Source organism: Alosa pseudoharengus, unplaced genomic scaffold, assembly GCF_046254945.1.
Source record: "Alosa pseudoharengus isolate Yale_2024_CS ecotype anadromous, Long Island Sound unplaced genomic scaffold, YU_APseudo_1.1 YU_APseudo_1.1_scf_21, whole genome shotgun sequence".
Taxonomy (NCBI): domain Eukaryota; kingdom Metazoa; phylum Chordata; class Actinopteri; order Clupeiformes; family Clupeidae; genus Alosa; species Alosa pseudoharengus.
Window position 1 is genome coordinate 5966680 of NW_027468674.1, and position 19821 is coordinate 5986500.

Consider the following 19821-nt stretch of genomic DNA (forward strand, 5'->3'; position numbering starts at 1 on the left):
ATGATACATGTGTAATGTTTTGGCGCTCTATAAGCACAATTAAATTGAAATTGAAATTGAAATTAATTTAACATGACAAGAACTGGTAAAAAGCACATGGGCCTACGTGTTATGGCCATATGCCCTGATGAAGGCCAATATGCCCTGAATCATTTTTCAACCTCAGAGTGCATCTGCAATTTCTTTCTTGGATTCTCACTTGACCCATCACAGAAGAGCACCTGAATAAGGTATCTGAAGTCTCCTGAGCGCCGAAGCCCCTTTGTGTCTTCTTAAACATAAATGTTCTTTCCTGGAAGCCAGGCCCTAGTTATGATGACATTAGGTGATACTTGAATTGATATGAATAACATATTATAATTTTAATCACAGAAGGCTAGTATAATTGTTGAACTTCCAGCCATGAAAACAAGTGTCCCCTCAAATAAAATCTGTGCCCCTTTATGTGACCGCCACATTGTGTTTCTATTTCATTACTACAGTATGTCATGTGGTCTTCTTTCATTAGTTAGCCTACATGCAGCGTCAGAAAACTGATACAGCCAGGGTAGGCCTACTTGTCTCCTTGTCTGTCTCACACACGCACACGCACACGCGCACGCGCACACACACACACACACACACACACACACACACACACACACACACACACACACACACACACACACACACACACACACACACACACACACACACACACACACACACACACACACACACACACACACACACACACACACACACACACACACACACACACACCTCTCCCCTCCGTGCACATTATGAGTCAAAACAATCTTGCAACACGGTCGAATGACCGTTCAGCTCAGTGTTCACTAAAGTATCATCAACACTGCAGTGCAAATTAAGTTCAATACTTATGCATGCAAATGAACAACATTGTTCTTATCCTTACAAAATCAATCACAGAGTTAAAACTCTATAAACAGGCAACGCTACCAGCAAATAGCAGCATGTATGTAAGAACCTTATTTGGTAAGATAATGTTAGAACACAACTTGTCAACTACTCACAGATAATATTAGTCTACTATTAATTAATTGGAACTGTGACATGAAATATTTGCACCACCAACCCCTTCAGATATGGCAGTTGCATTCTCTTATCACTGTACTCTACAGCCAATAATCAGTTGGATAGATGAAGTTTTCAGCGAAAGATGCAGCGAATGGCTGTGTAGCCTAAACAGTTGAGAATAGTCATCTGAGGAAGATAACGACGTTACCAGCGAGAGTAGCAGCACAGGGGAGTAAGAGAAAGGAACTAGGAACCAGAGACAATCTAGCAAAACGTAATGAAGAGATTCATTTTCAACAAAAGTAGCTCTTTCTACTGCACTTTGAAGAAGGCAACTATACTCACGCTGATAAGGGCTTTGGTGATGTCACGCATCGCGCAGTTGCCAATCCGTGATCAGAGTGCAATCGCAGTATTTGCAGTTATAAAATTGGGTTTGATCACATCGCGATATTATCGCAAATCATTCAGCCCTAGTGATCTACATGTTCACTAAGAAAAAGCCACAGAAATGCAAGATTTCCTGTATTGATTTTTTGTTACTAATACTACTGATGATGTGATAAAGTCTTTGGAGAGTGGAGATCAGACTAACTTAATGGAAAAAAAAACACTGAATAAAATCTGCTTTCTCACCTCACTGTTTCATGGGTTTAAGAATCTACTAGATTTTGACACTTGCATTATCTTAACTGTTGCAAATCTCAACACCAAACAACACAAACAAAACTAAATTTAAACTAAAAATTAGCTCTAAGATCATTACTAGAGTGGCATTTGGGATTACAGGATATTCATTGTGGTGGCCCTGATCATAGGGTGTCCTGCACACACAATGTCCCAGATTACAGGTTTACTTACATTGCTGATGTGATCACTGGAACCAGCCTCTGAAGAACACATACACTCTCTTTCCCTCTTTCTGACCTTCATAAGGCATAAAAAAAAAAAATCTTGGGTTCCGGTTTCCGACCGACCCTGTCAATTTATGTGCGACCCAAATTTATTTTATGAGCTTGGGGAAGAAATAACACTAAATAGTCTAGGCTACATTAAATAAATCCACAAATAAAAGGCGAACTATAATTACATTAATTACCCCTTGCGTTATGTATAGGGATGAGCGTATTCTCTCTGTTACAAAGTAGCCTATGCACAGCTGTTCACGAAGACGATTGTTTTCGTCACTTACCAAGGCACTCGCAATTTTGTCCAAACACCGGAACTTTTTCGCAAATTTGACCAATCATCGTTGTTTCACTGTGAAATGTCACCTACCGCAACAGTCCCTCGCGCAGAATATTGAGCCAGATGGCACATTTACTTCTGCACCTTCTGCATATGACACCAAAGACTGCCCTAAGTGTTCGTTCCTCTGCAGTTTTGATGACAATAAATAGAAGGCTAACGTTAACGATCTGCTTACTTGCATCTCTCAACCTGGTGTTGCTAACCTACCTAGGCTATGAAAGTAAGTTAATTAAGGCCTACTTGGTTTACTGACATTTGAGTAGGCTATGCAACCCATTGGCAAACGTTTACCTGGATATGTCCTTTTAGCTTATGTCATGTTTATGTCAAGCTTATGTTTGCTAGCTTGTGGGCTTAGTTTGAGTAGTGCTACCAAAATCATAGAAATTAATAAAATTGCAAGACATTTACCTCTTCTATGATCCAAGAATAATTTCATTCGACTTGTTTTTTTTAACATTTATTTTAACTAATGACATGGAAGACATTCCCAATTGCATCCACAAATGCACTATGCAAAAGTGATTTACACTAGTAGCCGAACACAGTGAGATGCAAGCCTTCCAATCCACTCAGAAATGTAATTAGGCTACTCTCACGTCCTTAAAGGGGCAGGCAGTCAATTAGACGTACACCACCAAAGTAATGACATTAAACAGAAGTGTAGTCAAATAGTTTAAATCAATATGAAATTACTAGATACTTACTTGGATATTAGTAATTATGCAGGCCACAGACTATGAATTATTAAAAAGATATGGACTTAATATGAATTACAAAATATATGAATGTATTGAAACATATGACATGATGCCATCTCTTTAGGTGACTGTCTTTTTTGGACAGTTCTACTATACTGCTTTGTGAATTACCTCAGTCAAAGCATTTTCACAAATAAAGTAGGCCTACTTTGATTTTCTGTAATCCTTACTGTTTACCTTTGATTATCCTATTTAATAAGCATCAAGATTATCAGTGTGATTTTGGTCTTACTAACCTTAATTGCCCTAAATGTAAACTATTTTTGCAATTTTCACTTCCTCCCGCAATTTCTCCACAAGAAACAGCTAAAATCACCGCAACTTCCATCCAGGCATTTTAGGTCGCAACAGTCTCAAAAAACCTCGCGAAATCCTGGAGGGATTGATTTTCTACCTACTGTATCCCTTACTGCCACTGGGAAAAAAAAAAAAAAAAAAAATTCCCTACCGACCCATGGCCTCAACTGACCCATGGCCTCAACTGACCCATGGCCTCAACTGACAACCAACAGGAACCAAACCTTTTTTTTTTTATGCCTAATGAATTAGAAATGGCACTTAACATGACAGTTTCTGTTTTACTCACATAGCTGATGTGGATGCTGTGACCACTGGAACCAGCCTCTGAAGAACTTCATCTGGACTGAGGAGTTCAGTCTGATCCGTCTCTGGTGTCTTTATGTACTTCTGCAGGTCAAACTCATCCAGCTGCTCCTCTGGAATCTTAAACTCAAATCTCCTAGTCTCCCACTCTCCTGGTATGAGTGTGTCTACAAACAGAGTTCCTGAGCTCCTATGGATCTTCTCCACTACAGCATGGTGATTCAGCTCATTCAGACAGTAGAACAGGTTGATCCTTCTGCCTGAATCATGCTCATCTCTGATCTTCTGTTTGATATACTGGACTGTTTGCTCTGAGCTCTGTGGTTGACTTCTTGTCTGTGGCAGTAGGTGCATTAAGAGATTCTGATTGGACTCCAGTGACAGGCCCAAAAGGAAGCGGAGGAAAAGGTCCAGGTGTCCGTTCTCACTCTGTAAGGCCAGGTCCACTGCAGTCTTGTGTAGGTCATGCAGTGTTGCAGCTCTGAATAGGGCAGAGAGCTGAGAGGTTTGATGTTGGTCAGTCATGCTTCTCTCTCTGTTTCTGAAACAGAGGAACACATATAAAGCTGCAAGAAACTCTTGAATGCTCAGATGCACAAAGCTGAACACCTTCCCCTGGTACAGCCCAGACTCCTCTCTGAAGATCTGAGTACACACTCCTGAGTACACTGATGCTTCTGTAACATCAATGCCACATTCTTTCAGGTCTTCCTCATAGAAGATCAGATTGCCTTCTTCCAGCTGTTGGAAAGCCAGTTTCCCCAGTTTAAAAATCATCTCTTCATCTGTCTCTTTTCTCTCTGTGTACTTTGTATTTTTTATGCTTGTCTGAATGATCAGGAAGTGAGTGTACATTTGAGTGAGAGTTCTTGGCATTTCTAGTTTTTCTGATTCACATGTTCTCTCTACCACAGTGGCTGAAATCCAGCAGAAGACTGGAATGTGGCACATGATGTAGAGGCTCCTGTATGACTTCAGGTGTGTGATGGTTCTGTTAGCGAGGTTCTCATCACTGACTCTCTTCCTGAAGTACTCCTCTTTCTGTGGGTCATTGAATCCCCTTATTTCTGTAACCTGGTCCACACACTTAGGAGGGATCTGACTGGCTGCTGCTGGCCGGGTGGTGATCCAAAGGAGAGCAGAGGGAAGCAGATTCTTCTTGATGAGGTTTGTCAGCAGCACGTCCACTGAGGCTGGCTCTGTCACATCACAACAACTCAGCTTGGAATGGAAATCTAGATAAAGTCGACACTCATCCAGACCATCAAAGATGAACATGATTCTGTGCTTTGAGCTGGTGAAGATTTTTGAATCTCTAATTTCTGGGAAAAAGTGTTGAATAAGCTCCACCAGACTGAGTTTCTTGTTCTTCATCAGGTTCAGTTCTCGGAAAGGAAGAGGAAATATGAAGTGGACATCCTGATTGGTTTCTCCTTCAGTCCAGTCCAGGATGAACTTCTGCACAGAGACTGTTTTCCCAATGCCAGCCACTCCCTTTGTTAGCACTGTTCTGATGGGTTTGTGTTCTCTTTGAGTCTGATGATGCATCCGACCAGACCAATCATCGTCCAATAAGGGTTTAAAGATGTCACTGCATTTGATTTGTCTGCTTCGTGCTGCTTTTCTCCAGGATGCTCTCTCTATCTGTCTGACCTCATGTTCATTATAGACCCCTCCTCCTCCCTGTGTGATGTAGAGATCTGTGTAGATCTCTTGGAGGAGTCTGGATTCTCCCTGATTAGGTACTCCCTCAACCAGATGCTGCAACTTGCTCTTCAGTGTAGATCTGAATTTCTCATGGACCTCTGCCTCCTCTGGTGTCCATCTGGATCAATGACAGAATCACAAATACACCTCCGTTGTTAACAAAGTATCATCACAATATTCCTACATTAGCCCTGCTAGATTCAGAATGCATATGAATTAATTTAAAATGATTAAAGTAATGTAATGTGAAAAGGCTCATACTGTAATGTAATGTGAACATGCAGGGAGATTGTACACTAACACACACTGGCATACATGGAGAGATGGTTTGCAGGGGGATGGCAGACAGTAGAGATTATTTGACTCATATGCTCATTATTAAGACAAACGGGTTCCTTTGCATACAACACATAAACAGAATAAATGTCATTAAGTTACAGTAACAATGAATGCAGCGTTCAGAAGACCCATTCTTAGGCATGAACCGATACCATTACATTTGTGTACTTGCTGATAACGAGTACCGATATTGATATTTCTACCACAAAATAACTAGCATCAAATTGCGATGAATTGGAACATGTTTCATGGTTGTTACAATAAGCCTAAAGTAAATATAAATAATAATGAATATCAAATAAAATATAAACTAGCAGGATATTTCAAAAGAAAAATAAATAAACAATTTTTGTCTAAAAGAAGCCTCCACACTGGCACTGTCTCCACATCTTAACTAAACAAATTATTAACTAGACTATTTTGCACTCTCTCACAAAAAACATGATCACCCATCACCCTAGACTGTAGAGACTGTAAAGGTGGTTTGGCTGCTTTTAGTGTGTGGGTCGAGTGAGAGCAAGTATGTGAGAGAGTACTAGTGCTACTGCCGCAGAGTGCGTTTACTGATCGCTGCCAAAGCAGATTTAGTGAAGGTGATTTATGCATTGTTTACGCTATTGGCCATTGAATACAGTGGTGATTTCTCGCACAATATGTCTTGCATCTGAAGTGAATTGGGTGCTGACTTCAGTCTCCGACTAACGTTACAGTCTGGAGTTGAGGCAGGAAAGGGTGACATATTTCTCAGTAAAATTGAGAAAATGTGAGTTAACAAAACCCTATGCAAATTAGATTAATCCACTGAAACGGAAACTCGACAAAGTTTGTTTTGTAGGCGACTTATTCCCGAGCAGGCTACATGAAAGCATAGTGGTAGCTTCTTAAGAGCAGCAGCTAAGCTACTATGATTTAGGGGAAACAATGTAATTAAGTGGTATCGGTGGGTGGTATTGGTGATTATGTATGAGTACGAGTATATGGGCCCAGTATCGGCCCCATCCCCAATGCCAGTATCGGTATCAGTATCGGACCCAGGGTTTTAGAGACTGCCTGACAGAATGTCCTGATCCATGATCTCACCTGTGTTCTACAGAGTCCCCCTGCATCTCGTCTGTCCTCTTGGACTCTGTGCCTGACGCCCCCTGCTGGACACTGTTAACACAACATGACACTAAAAGGTGAGTGTTCTCACATCTCCCTCAGAAAGACCACACTGATCCACACACACACACACACACACACACACACACACACACACACACACACACACACACACACACACACACACACACACACACACACACACACACACACACACACACACACACACACGTCAGCGGTATAGTACATACACTGTAGTACACACACACATGATGGCTGTAGCAACTTGATCTCCCTCAGAAAAGCCATGTGTGCATGGTGCACCATTTCAAATGAACACTGGAAATAACATTATGCAATTCATAACTAAATAGGAAAATCATGCATATCATAAAAAACAGATGTAAAATACACATTCAGACAATAATGTTCCTTCACTTCCTGTCTTATAGTCACATCCAAACCTCCACTCCAACACTAGTGTCTTCTAGTCACATCCAAACCTCCACTCCAACACTAGTGTCTTATAGTCACATCCAAACCTCCACTCCAACACTAGTGTCTTATAGGGCTGGGCGATATATCGGTATTACGACTACGACATATATTTTTGAAATATGTCCATTCGATATGTAGTTGAGACAATGTAGTCATACCGGTATAATATGTTTAATAATGGGCTGTTTTATCAAAGCCACTTGCTCTTCTGTGTTCAGACCATTCAGACAGCCACAGCTCTGCTCAACTGCGCCCCTTGCGTGTGCACGTTCTCCCTCGCAGCACTACAAACTTTCAAACATGACGGACACTGAGTCAGATTTTGTTTACCATGAGGTTGGTGCTGGGCTGGGCTGGCCCTATTTCCGTCAGCACATAAACGGTTAGACTGAGAATTCTTGTTGTGAAATCAAAATTTCACCGGAGCTCCAAGCGACGCAGCCTTAAGTTACAACATTGTTTACAGCTCTTCGAGTCATGGTAAAATGTCATTTTTTGTACACACTGTAGCTAATTTAAATACACACAGGGAGATGACCTACAGGCTTGTTTTATTAAAAGGATATTGTAACAAACCACAATGTTTTGTCTAAGAATCGTTTTCTGTAGTTTTATTGACAACAAACTCAGACACATGAACACATAATGCCGGGCCAGACCCGGCCCTTATGCCCCAGTACTAAACCTCTGCTTTAGGCTGTATCTAGAACACACACCAACCAAACCTGGTTCTGAACACTCTAACTAACTGTAGAACATCTACACACACGCTGCACAGCACTATGGGAGTTTACGGTACTGAACCAGCTAGGCCCAGTTCATTACAATATGCATGCAGGAACTCGCGAGCAGTTAGGGGCATCATTTTTTATGATTCCCGAAACCCCATCATGCCCTCATTCGTGCATAGGGATTTTTCTTTTACGAACCGGTAGTGTGACAGTAGTGTCACACTCTTGGTGAGTGACTCTGTTACGGTGTTTAGAACTATTTCATTGTTATTGTTACGTCCCTGTGTGTGTGTTTCTTTTCTTTCTTGTGTTAACACAAGACACAGAGAGAAACGAGCAGACATAGGCTCGACCTATTGGTCTTTTTATTTGCACAGCTTTATCAGAGCAGCTGTAGCCTATGCCTATTGATAGGCCTATATGTTATTGTTTACACTTTTTTGCACAGCTGTGTTAGAGCAGTCTGAAATCAGTCTAATTAATGCTGGATGTGTTGTCATAATTGTCATGTTGAGTGAATATGAAACACTTAGCTCTTTCTGTTTAAAATGTCAATATCGTATATCGCCAATCAGCCCCAAAATATCGGGATATCAATTTTGGTCCATATCGCCTGGCCCTAGTGTCTTATAATCACATCCAAACCTCCACTCCAACACTAGTCACAATACTTTCTGCCCTCCATAAAGACTGACCTGTCAGAGTCAGATGAAGACACGCCCACTTTGGAGTCTCTGCTCTTCTTCTTCTTCCCATCTGGATCAGAGTCCATCTCGTCTGGAAACACACACACACAGTTGATACAGTGTATTTATGTAGTCCTAACGTTAGAGCAGTGTGGAGGGCAGTCTGTGAATCCAAATACACTTTTGTCAAATGTAGCTACTTGCTGCTTGTGATCCTCTAGCTGTCTATTCTGTGTGTGCACTCAAAAATTACAGTCCGAGCTCTGAAATGGGAAACCAACTGGAACAGTGTTTGTCATTCACTATTCCAGCCAATCAGCACGCTTCTTCAGGAGGAAGTTAACTGATCCACTATTGACCAGAGATCAACAACCTTTGCCATGTGGTGGTGGTAGTGTCGTGGTTAAGGAGCTGGGCTAGCGTGCAGTAACCTAAAAAAATTGTGGGTTCAATTCCCGGCTTCCACCGTTGTGCCCTTGAGCAAGACATTTAAACCCAAGTTGCTCCATGGACAATGTAATCCCTTGTGATATAGATGACATATGTAAGTCACTCTGGACAACAGTGTCTGCTAAATGAATACATGTAAAGTCAGATTCCAGAAAGTAAAACTGTAAGGCCGTGTAGTAAGGAAGCAAATATAATCAAAGTAAACGTACACTTACGAGACATGGATGTCTGGAGGTCCTTTTCCTTCTGAGTGCGTTTGACTTGAGAGGAAGGTCCTGCTTGATCTTCCTCTTCCTCCTCCCGTTCCTTCCTCTCGCTGGTGATGTCCCCTCTCCACTTCCTTGTACTCATGTTTCTCTTTCTCTCTGTATCTTTCTCTTAGCTCCTAACATCTGTCTGTGGTACACCTTTATGGAATGCAACAGACCCTGAAAGTGATAAAGAAAACAACAAGATTCATTAAAGCAAGAACACAAACAAAGTCCGACTACTTTCTGATGGCAGTGCACCATTTTAGGCCTTTATCCCTATTGATAGCATTTCTGATTTGATGTAGAATTCTTTGTAGACACACAGACACAAGACCGCCGTCTCGCAATTCGGAGAAATAATCTTTACGGCTCCCATTGACTTACATTGAACACATGTAAACAAAACGTCAATGTGCTCAAACTAACGCCGCTGACTTATGCCAGCAACCATTTCACTTATATACAGCAAAAATAACAGAATTTGGATCAAGCAACGTGGAGAAATCTCGGGAGGAAGAAAATTGCCGCTTTGTGACGGGGAGTGGATTGCATTTCCCCTTGTCCATGAGTCACTACCTTGGTGGCCGTTATCCCTTTCTTGTCAGAGTAATTACATTCAAAAACATACCTTCATATTGCATCACAATTTATAAAGGAACGAAATTTAAAAAGAAAAACGCAGTATGTCAGAGGGATTACACCAATAATTAGTAAGAAAAAACAAGAGTTCTACCGTAATTTCCTGTTAAATTAAATATTTCATGGCGCTATTGCGCTGCACGGCCACCAGATGACGCCATTTTACTGCTTGCTTATACATCCAAAAAAGGCCCGAAGTGCAGTGAAATGCCGCCATCTAGTCGCCTGAAATACATATTGTAGCCAATTATATTAGAAAAGAAGCGACCGTCGAATAATCTTGTACTTCCTTCTCAATTATTCATGTAATCCATCTGATATATCGTGTTTTTCTTTTTAATCTTAGTTCCTTTATAAATTGTAGAGTATCATTAAGGTACGTTTTGGAATGTAATTACTCTGACATTCGACATTAAGCGACCACAAATTTAGGCAATGGGCACTGTCTTAAGGGCTGACACTTTGCATAAAATTTCTCCTTACTGCTTAAGCCAAATTCTGTTATTCATGCTCTATATATACTGTACCAAAATGTAGTTTATTATCAAAGTGAAATGGTTGCTGGCATAAGTCAGCGGCGTTAGTTTGAGCACGTAATTGACGTTTTGTTTATATGTGTTAAATGTAAGTCAAGCAGCTGGAAATCGGTAAATAGCGGTGACCAAACATTAGGCTTGTTCGAGATCAACTGCGTCTGACTTTGTCTGGCTTACTACGTAAACGTGATCTTCAGAGGCTAGCCAGGAGGAGCTACAACAGAGGGCAGCTCATCCCGGACAGACAGGCTACAGTCTGCCTGATGTGACTCGCGGGAGACATCGTGGAAGATATTGCGGAATTTTGTTTGCAATAAATACAGCATACTGTAACTTTCATTCTTTCTCATTAAAATGAGCATGGTGACTGACGAAATTAATTCTTTTGATGTTGTTTAAATAAACCACTGTTGTCATACAGTTAACAGGCCTGCATTGTAGCACATATATTCCATATCAAGTGTTTTCCCTATATGTGTGTCTATCAATTTAACCAACAGCAGAAAATAACATAATATCCAAAAGTTTTCAGTAGGCTAGCCTACCATTGTTGCAGAAATCACATGGTATCCCTTCGATTTCGGTTCATTTTCGCATATTCCAACATAAGGAAGCAGCATGAGACCCGTCAAAATCGTCATGAGGAGATTTCCTCCCAAATGCCCCCATCACGTCTTTGAACTGACGTCACGAGGGCATGTTTCAGCTTGTGCAGAATGTGGAAGGCAACTGCAAGATCTGTCTGCAGGCTAAGAGGCCGTTTACACGACACCACCGGGTGGATTTTCTCTTACCGCTTTCACACCTTTAACGACTCCGGCAAGAAAAAACCTTGCGTGTACACACAGAGGTGTAACCGGCTAAATGTGCTGTAGTGCATATGCCAGACCAGTCGATGGCGCCGCTGTGCAGAAGCTTCACGATATTTTTGCGTGAATCGCGTAGAAGAAAACATTGTTGAAACAGTTTGTTGAGCCAGAGAATGTCTAATAAGTGCTCTGGTTAAGCAGTCGCATGAAATAAGGAGACTACAGACAATTCGGTTTTCAATTCAACTGTTAAACTAATAAAGTTAATTTTCAAAGTTCATGTGACTGCTATGTGAAATTTCAAATGCTTAGCCTACGCATTGCATTAGGTCTGAGCACCACTGGAGAAAACACTAACATGCAGTAACGTTAAGCTAATGTTTAACTAGGTTAAGCTAACGTGTGCTTCTAACTTAGCCATTAAAGGCTGATAGGCTACATTGTGCATATAAATCATGAGGGGAAAGAAAAACATTTTAATATGATAAATAAATGGTTCGGTTTGTTTTGACAAGCAACATGTCAGGTCGAGTGCCGTTGCTGGGTTAGGGGTGGGGCTGGCTATGTCGTCATAGGATTGCCACTTCACACATCTACACGGCACGGTCTAGCCGGCGGTTTCAGAAGTTCCCACTTCGGAAGCCGGTTTCAAAAGCTATCGGTTTCAGTCTCCTAAACTGCCGGCGTCGTGTACATGCAAGGCGTAACCGTTAACAAAACCTCACCGGTTTCACAAAAACCGGCGTCGTGTGCACGGCCCCTAAGACTCCTGGGATATTTTGAGGTCATGTGACATGGTGATACCAGTAGGCATTGCATCCATCCCAGTATGCATTGTGTTCAACCCAGCATGCATCACATCAAGTGAGATCTGCACAGATCTGCATGAAGACGAACAAGCCTATTTAGAGACGAGTGACCATCGCAGGAAGTGCATCATAACAAAGGGATGTCAGACCCTCTTGTAACAACTGTACTTGGTGATTGTAGAAAAGGCTTGGACTGTTCCGTGCATTTGCCGCGATATATCATTTGTCACGATATTTTCTTTGTTAGATTGACCTATTTCCTGTTTAGTTTTCTCTCTGCCAGTGCCTGCAGTAATGAGCAGACGTGCAAGTTTGGTGCTCCAAGAAAGTATAGTTATTTACCTGTTATTCTTGTTGATATCCTGAGTGTCGAGTCATTGATGAAAAGTACGTTTGTAGAATGTTAATATCGAGTTAATCCATACTGGTATGCAAGAAGTTGCTAACATAGTTAAACTTGCTCTTGCTGTAGTTTCCTTGAAGTAATATAGTGTAACTGTTCTAGGAGATTGTAATATTTCATGTGTTACCACCTGGTGTTTAGACTGCTGTAAGAACGTAGCATCTCCGAACGGAGAAAAGGTTGTACATGTGCCGTTAACGTCATTACACAGTACCGTTTTAAGCCGCTAGATGGCAACATTGACCATGGAATAGTTAGTCACAAACTAAAGTTCTGCTTCTTAATTTGAAGGGAATTTGTGTTGTATGTGTTTCTAGCCTACTATTTCAGATGATAAGCATACTAGTGCATTTATGTATGATGAGCTGCAGAAAGATTATTCGCAAGGAATTAGAATCTAAGTTGTATTTTGTTCTTTTCTTTCAGACTATATATATGTATGTGATATGTATACATGTGTGTGCATATTGGCAACTGAATATCAATGCTGGAACAATACAGAGTTAAACCCCATCTCTTCTTCGTCATATATTATTATGCCGTAGTGGGTAGTGGTAGTTGATATTGTTTTCATTACGGCTGTCTGTTTAATTGCGCTTAGACTGGCCTTGGTGTCGTGAGTTTTTAGAGGGGGTGGTGTTTTTAAGTGTAGCTGGACTAAGTAGATTGTTAACGTTAGCTTTACTGAACTCAACTGGTTTTTTTTCTGGAGCTGCGTCCGCACTTGCTGTAAGTTTTAATTGTATGGGAGTCTCGTGTTGTTAAGGGATTTGTTTATGTAGTTGTCATAGTTACAAGTTGGTAAACTAGTTATTAGCCGTAGTGGGTAGTGGTAGTTGATATTGTTTTCATTACGGCTGTCTGTTTAATTGCGCTTAGACTGGCCTTGGTGTCGTGAGTTTTTAGAGGGGGTGGTTTTCCGCGTGATCAATTAGGACTAGCATTTAAAGTGGTTATTGTGCTGGAGCGTCAGCGGAGGCGTCAGCGCTCGTGTGCAGCCGTCCTCGTGTGAAGACTTACTCGTGTCAAGACGAATCGAGTCTACCTGCGACGAGTCCACCGAGCAAGGACACAAGCAAGGCACCTCTCAGATAAGTTTCACTCTTGTCTCACCTTGTCTTGTTAGCTGACAATCCTTCTAATAATGTGCCTTCAACATATCCCTGTATCCGGTCAGGTTAATAAGCGTACTGGTGTTGAAAGGCAACAATCAGTTCAGCAGGCTTGTCCTACTTTTTCTGTAGGGTTGTGGAATTGCCAATCTGCAGTGAATAAAGCGGACTTCATTCCTGCTCTGGCCTCACAGTTATCGCTTCAATTGCTTGCGCTTACAGAGACGTGGATTAGGCCGGAGAATACTGCCACGCCTGCAGCGTTGTCGACCAGTTATGCTTTTTCGCATACCAGTCGTTCGTCTGGTAGAGGAGGCGGGACAGGCTTTCTCGTCTCTGATGATTGGAGGTTTACACAGTTGCTGCCTGCTCAGGTCCACAACTCGTTTGAATATCATGCCATCATGATAACTGAACCATACAAATTATACTTGGTGGTTATTTATCGCCCTCCAGGACAACTTGGGAACTTTGTGAACGAGTTGGACATTCTACTGTCTGCTATTCCAATGGATGCATGCCCATTATTAATCCTTGGCGATTTTAATATTCATTTGGATAACTCGTCTGCAATTGACTTCCTGTCCTTACTCTCCTCATTTAATATCACACGTGTCCACAGTCCTCCTACTCACAAGGCTGGTAAAGATCTTGATTTAATTCTGGTACGTAACTGTAATACAGACAACGTTTTGGTTAATCCATTACATGTATCGGATCATCACTTTATCAGATTCTCTGTGCGTCTCCTGGATAACCCAGCAGCTCCTCCTCCGATAATTTCGTTCCGGCGTAATCTCAGAAGCCTCTCAAGTGACCATTTTGCAACATTAGTAACATCTGCTTTACCTACTCCTAGCTCATTCTTGACACTTGAGGTTAATGACGCTACAAAGACTCTCTGCTCTACACTGGCATCTTGTCTGAATGCAGCATGTCCTCTTTCCTCAAGACCTACTCGTTCTAAACCTCGCCATCCATGGCTGACAAACAGTATAGTCTCAGTACGAAAGGAACTTAGAGCTGCTGAGAGGAAATGGCGTAAATCCAAAGATGGAAATGATCTTAGTAACTACCAGTCTTTGCTGTCATCCTTTTCATCCACTGTTACACTTGCAAAAAAGGCATTCTATCAAAGCAAGATTGAGAGCGCCACTGACAGTAGACAACTTTTTTCTACTTTCAAATCTCTCCTCAATCCTCCACCACCACCATCAACTACTTCACTGTCAGCAAATGACTTTGCAACATTTTTCACTGAAAAAGTTGCTAAAATAAGTGCTCAGTTTGATGCTCCTATAAGGAGGGCTTTGCCTTGTGTTAGTATGACCCCATCATTTGACTCTTTCTCTCCTCTTGATGAGGAAGCAGTCTCTCAATTGCTTCAGCGATGTCGTCCAACAACATGCCCATTAGATCCTGTCCCGTCCACTCTTCTACAGTCTCTCACCCGCTGTTCTACCAGCAGTCACACATGTATTTAATGCTTCTCTCAGTTCTGGAATAGTTCCTTATTCTTTTAAACAGGCTAGGGTTACACCTCTGCTAAAGAAAAGTACACTTAATCCAACTGAGGTGAAGAACTACAGACCTGTCTCCCTTCTTCCTTTCTTGTCAAAGGTTTTGGAGAAAGTGGTCTTCAAGCAAGTTTGTGACTTTCTTCATCAGAATAATCTACTAGACCCTATGCAGTCTGGTTTCAAGAGTGGTCATTCTACTGAAACTGCTCTTCTGTCTGTGACTGAAGCATTGAGAGTAGCTAAGTCCTCTGCTCAGTCATCAGTATTAATTCTACTAGATTTATCTGCAGCCTTTGATACTGTTAACCATGACATTCTCCTATCTATACTATCTGAACTGGGAATTTCTGGAAAAGCTCTTGACTGGTTTGAATCTTACCTTAAAGGGCGTTCTTTCAACGTGTCTTGGCAGGGACAGGTATCTAAGTCTCATGCCCTCACCACAGGTGTGCCTCAGGGATCAGTATTAGGACCCTTGCTTTTCTCTATTTACACCACTTCCTTAGGTGATACCATTCGCTCCCATGGATTTGACTATCACTGTTATGCAGACGACACTCAACTTTACCGGTCTTTCCCACCTGATGACTCTAGTGTTTCCCACCGGATTTCTGCATGCCTTAAGGATATTTCAGCCTGGATGAAAGATCGGCACCTTCAGCTTAATCTCTCAAAAACAGAGTTTTTGGTGTTTCCAGCTAAAACAGCTATTCCCCAACAGATTAACATCCAGCTTGACTCAACTTCACTGACCCCAACTAGATCGGCACGAAACTTGGGCGTTGTAATTGATGACCGACTTAACTTCTCTGAGCATATAGCTTCTATTGCAAAATCATGCCGGTTTATGCTTTACAACATTAGGAAGATCAGACCTTATCTGACACAAGATTCCACACAACTTCTTGTTCAGACCATGGTCATCTCTAAGCTGGACTATTGTAATTCACTATTAGCTGGCTTACCCGCTTGTGTAACAAGATCATTACAGCTGATTCAAAATGCTGGAGCACGCCTGGTCTTCAATCAGCCAAAGAGGACACATGTAACTCCTCTCCTAGTTACTCTCCATTGGCTCCCTATAGTAGCCAGAATTAAATTTAAATCTCTCACTTTGGCCTATAGGACACTAACTAGATCTGCTCCTAGTTATTTTAATTCAATAATCAAGCCTTACATCCCCAACCGCCCACTGCGGTCTTCTGGTGAGCGTATGTTGTGTCGACCAGTCATAAAAACTGGGTCTAATTCCAGACTCTTTTCTTCAGTGGTTCCATGTTGGTGGAATGAACTGCCCAGTGCTCTCCGTTCCTGTGGTAGTTTTGGGTCGTTTAAGAGGGGTCTAAAGACATTCCTATTCAACATATACTTAGTTGTTTAAGCGCTTATGTGTTATGGTTTATATAATGTTGTTTTATTTTAATTGGGCTGTTAATTAATTTGACATTATTGTTTATTATTGAAATTCTCCTTAATGTAGTCTTAGCATGTTATTGTTTTTATATTATTGATTGAATTGACATTATTGTTTTATTATTGCCTTTCCCCTTTTTTACATTGCTTTTTTTATTAGGCTATTGATTGAATTGATATCATTGTGTACTACAACTATTCTCCTTACTATATTTGACCTAGATTTTAATCTGTTCCCTGTTCATTTTTAAATATTATTATGTTGTTTTGTATTTATATGTCGCTTTGGACAAAGGCGTCTGCTAAATCCATAACCATAACCATAACCATAACCATATATTCTGACCGATATACCATCCAGTATAGTGCCACTACCCTACACCCGAATCAGTGCAACCTTATAACCTCCCCAATAGTGATACTGCAGACTCATAAAAGTAGTTAGAACATAAGGCCGAAAAACAACAAGTTTCCTCATGCTGCTTCTTTATGTTGGAATGTGCAAAAATGTACAAACAATCAAGAGGATGCCTTCTTGTATGTGATTTCTGCAACAGTGATACTGCAAACGTGTGATACTGCAAACGTGTTGATAGCCTATTGTTGATTTTGATGTTGTAGTGGAAAGCATGTCACACAGTAGGCTAGCCTACAGAAAACACTTAATTGATGCGATATAATGATAACTTGTTAAATGTATGCCTACAATGAATTCTTGAATTTCCCCTGGGGATCAATAAAGTATCTATCTATCTATCTATCTATCTAATGGTTTATTAAACATTATAGTCATTTATTTCGTCAGGCATCATGTTCATGTTAATGAATAGGAAGGGCATTTAAACCATAGCCATAAACCAAAATGTTGCGCAATATCTGCTGTTAGTCCCTACTGTATGTGTGTGTCACAAGCTCCTCCCAGCTGACTCTGGCAGATCACGTGGACAGTCAGTTGCAATCGACTATTTAATAAATAAATGTGATACGAATAATAATAAAAAGCTTCCCTAATGTGACTATTTGTTACATGAACTGTAAAAGAAAACACGTTTTCCCCCGCTGTATGCGCCATAAAGAGAAAAGTAAATGATGTACTTATTTCCGGAATTGACGTCACTTTCTGGACTCGTCTGAGGCTGGTCGGAGGTCTCTAAATCAGTGATTTTCAACCTTTTTTGTGCCACGACACACTTTTGACACTTAAAATGTCCCACGGCCAGGCTCGGACTCAAGCAGTGACATGTGGTTTAATGCATGGGGTAACATGACGTGAGACAGACAGAAGATGAGCCTGTCTTCAGTAGCCTATCCCTGAATCCTGTCCCTCTCAATTTCAAAACAGTTCAAAACGGTGTGATTAGCAACCAGATTTTTTTTTTTAAATAACGGAGAGGCACCCCCTGATCCTGTGTTATTGTGATTAGGCTATAGGTCCAAATGTAAATGTTTGGGTTCAGTTTATGAAGTGTTGCTACAGCATAACACTGTGTGTTTGTAATTGGGGATTTTTTTTTGGGGGGGGGGTTGTCGGTCCAGTGGTGGGCCGGTCCTGGAGAAAATTGCCAGGGCCGAATTTTGCTCCCAGTCAAACCCTGCCCAAGGCACACTAACATCCTGTGTGAAGAAAAAATAAACATACCATAGCCTAAAATTTCAAATAATATACAGATATGGCCTTATTATGGCTTCTATGCAAGACCTGTTCAATAAAACAAGCGCCCTCTGTTTCATTTATAGGGGACTATATCTAATTTAATTGTTGTTATGAACTGGATATATGATGATTCTGTGAATACTGGAGGGGGCCCCCATTGTTCAATGCCTGCATACCACAAATAGTGCAATCATACAATCAATGTGAGCATGTGGTTATACATTCTTTGATGCAACAGTTGCTTTTCTGGACCAGTGAGTAACATTTGGGTAATTTTCTGCGGCACACCTGATGATCTCTCACGGCACACTAGTGTGCCCCGGCACAGTGGTTGAACAACACTGCTCTAAATGACTTAACCCCTACTAGTGGGGGGCCTTAAGCACATAAATAGGTTGTTTCGCGCAATTTCTTCTAAAAGCACCAAATTTGGCACAGATGTAGCTCAAGTTATACTGAAATGATTTAGCTAGGGCGCCGGAGACAGAGACCCTCGGGGCCAAGATGGCAGCCAATCCAATATGGCCGCTGCCCGAAAAGGGTTCCGACTAGCTTTTAACCACATGAGCTACAAATACAAACTTGATATCTTTTACAACTTAATTGATCATGGGAAACACATAGGAATGTTTATATTTATGACCCAGTATATCTGGACAGCTTAATCCTCCAATTCCAATATGGCCCCAGTCCAAAAAAGCAGTTTTGACTGTAGTTATACCCCATTGTTTGCGCCAATTTATCTACAAGCACCGAATTTGGCACAGATGTAGCTCAGGTCATACTGAAATGATTTAGCTAGGGCGCCGCAGCCAGCGACCCTTGGGGCCAAGATGGCAGCCAAATCCAATATGGCCGCTGCCCGAAAAGGGTTCCGACTAGGGCTGTCAAAATAACTGATTAATTTCGATTAATTAATTTGAGAAAAAATAACTGATTAAAAAAATTAGTGCAGATTAATCGATTCCGTATGACCTTTGACCCCGAGCCGTTCTAGTCAGTAAAAATTAGACTGTAAAATGAAGGAGAGAGAAGAAAACGTGCTGCCTGGATCATTGATTGGAACATTTACTTTTAAAAAATGGCCTGATGGTGTTGATAAAAAATCAAGTGTTGAAAAATAAAGTCCTCTGCAATGTCTGCAGCAAGGAATTTGCATATCACCGAAGTTCATCAACTCTATAGTCTCACATCAATGCAAAGAAATAAGTGTTGACATTGAGGATAGTGTTAATTCATTTTCATTGTGTCCCCTAGGTTATATCTGTGGCCTGAAATGCCTTGTATGTGGAAAAAAACTTCTTCCCGAAGCACATTTGAATTTATTTCCTCAGCATATTAGGTCATATCATAGATTATTATGGCAATTATTTGAACAGTGAAAATAATAAGAGTTTTTGAACTTTAATGTCACTAATGCTGATTATTCCATTATTCATTTGAATTTAAATATTTAAAATACCTTCACAGCAAAAATGATATATGTGATTAATTTAGATTAATTAATCAC

The 19821-nt window shown here is 41.0% G+C and overlaps 1 protein-coding gene across 1 annotated transcript in view; it reads right to left on the reverse strand.

Annotated features, from left to right (window-relative positions):
* The window catches only part of LOC143137495 (uncharacterized), a 110108-nt gene that overhangs the window by 85398 nt on the left and 4889 nt on the right, over positions 1-19821 (reverse strand). The window contains exons 2-5 of the mRNA XM_076297727.1: positions 9375-9593; positions 8725-8806; positions 6780-6851; positions 3637-5478 (exon numbers count right to left, since the gene is read on the reverse strand). Coding sequence (XP_076153842.1) covers positions 3637-5478; positions 6780-6851; positions 8725-8806; positions 9375-9516 — 2138 coding nt within the window. The 5' untranslated portion in view covers positions 9517-9593. The remainder of the gene's footprint in view (positions 1-3636; positions 5479-6779; positions 6852-8724; positions 8807-9374; positions 9594-19821) is intronic.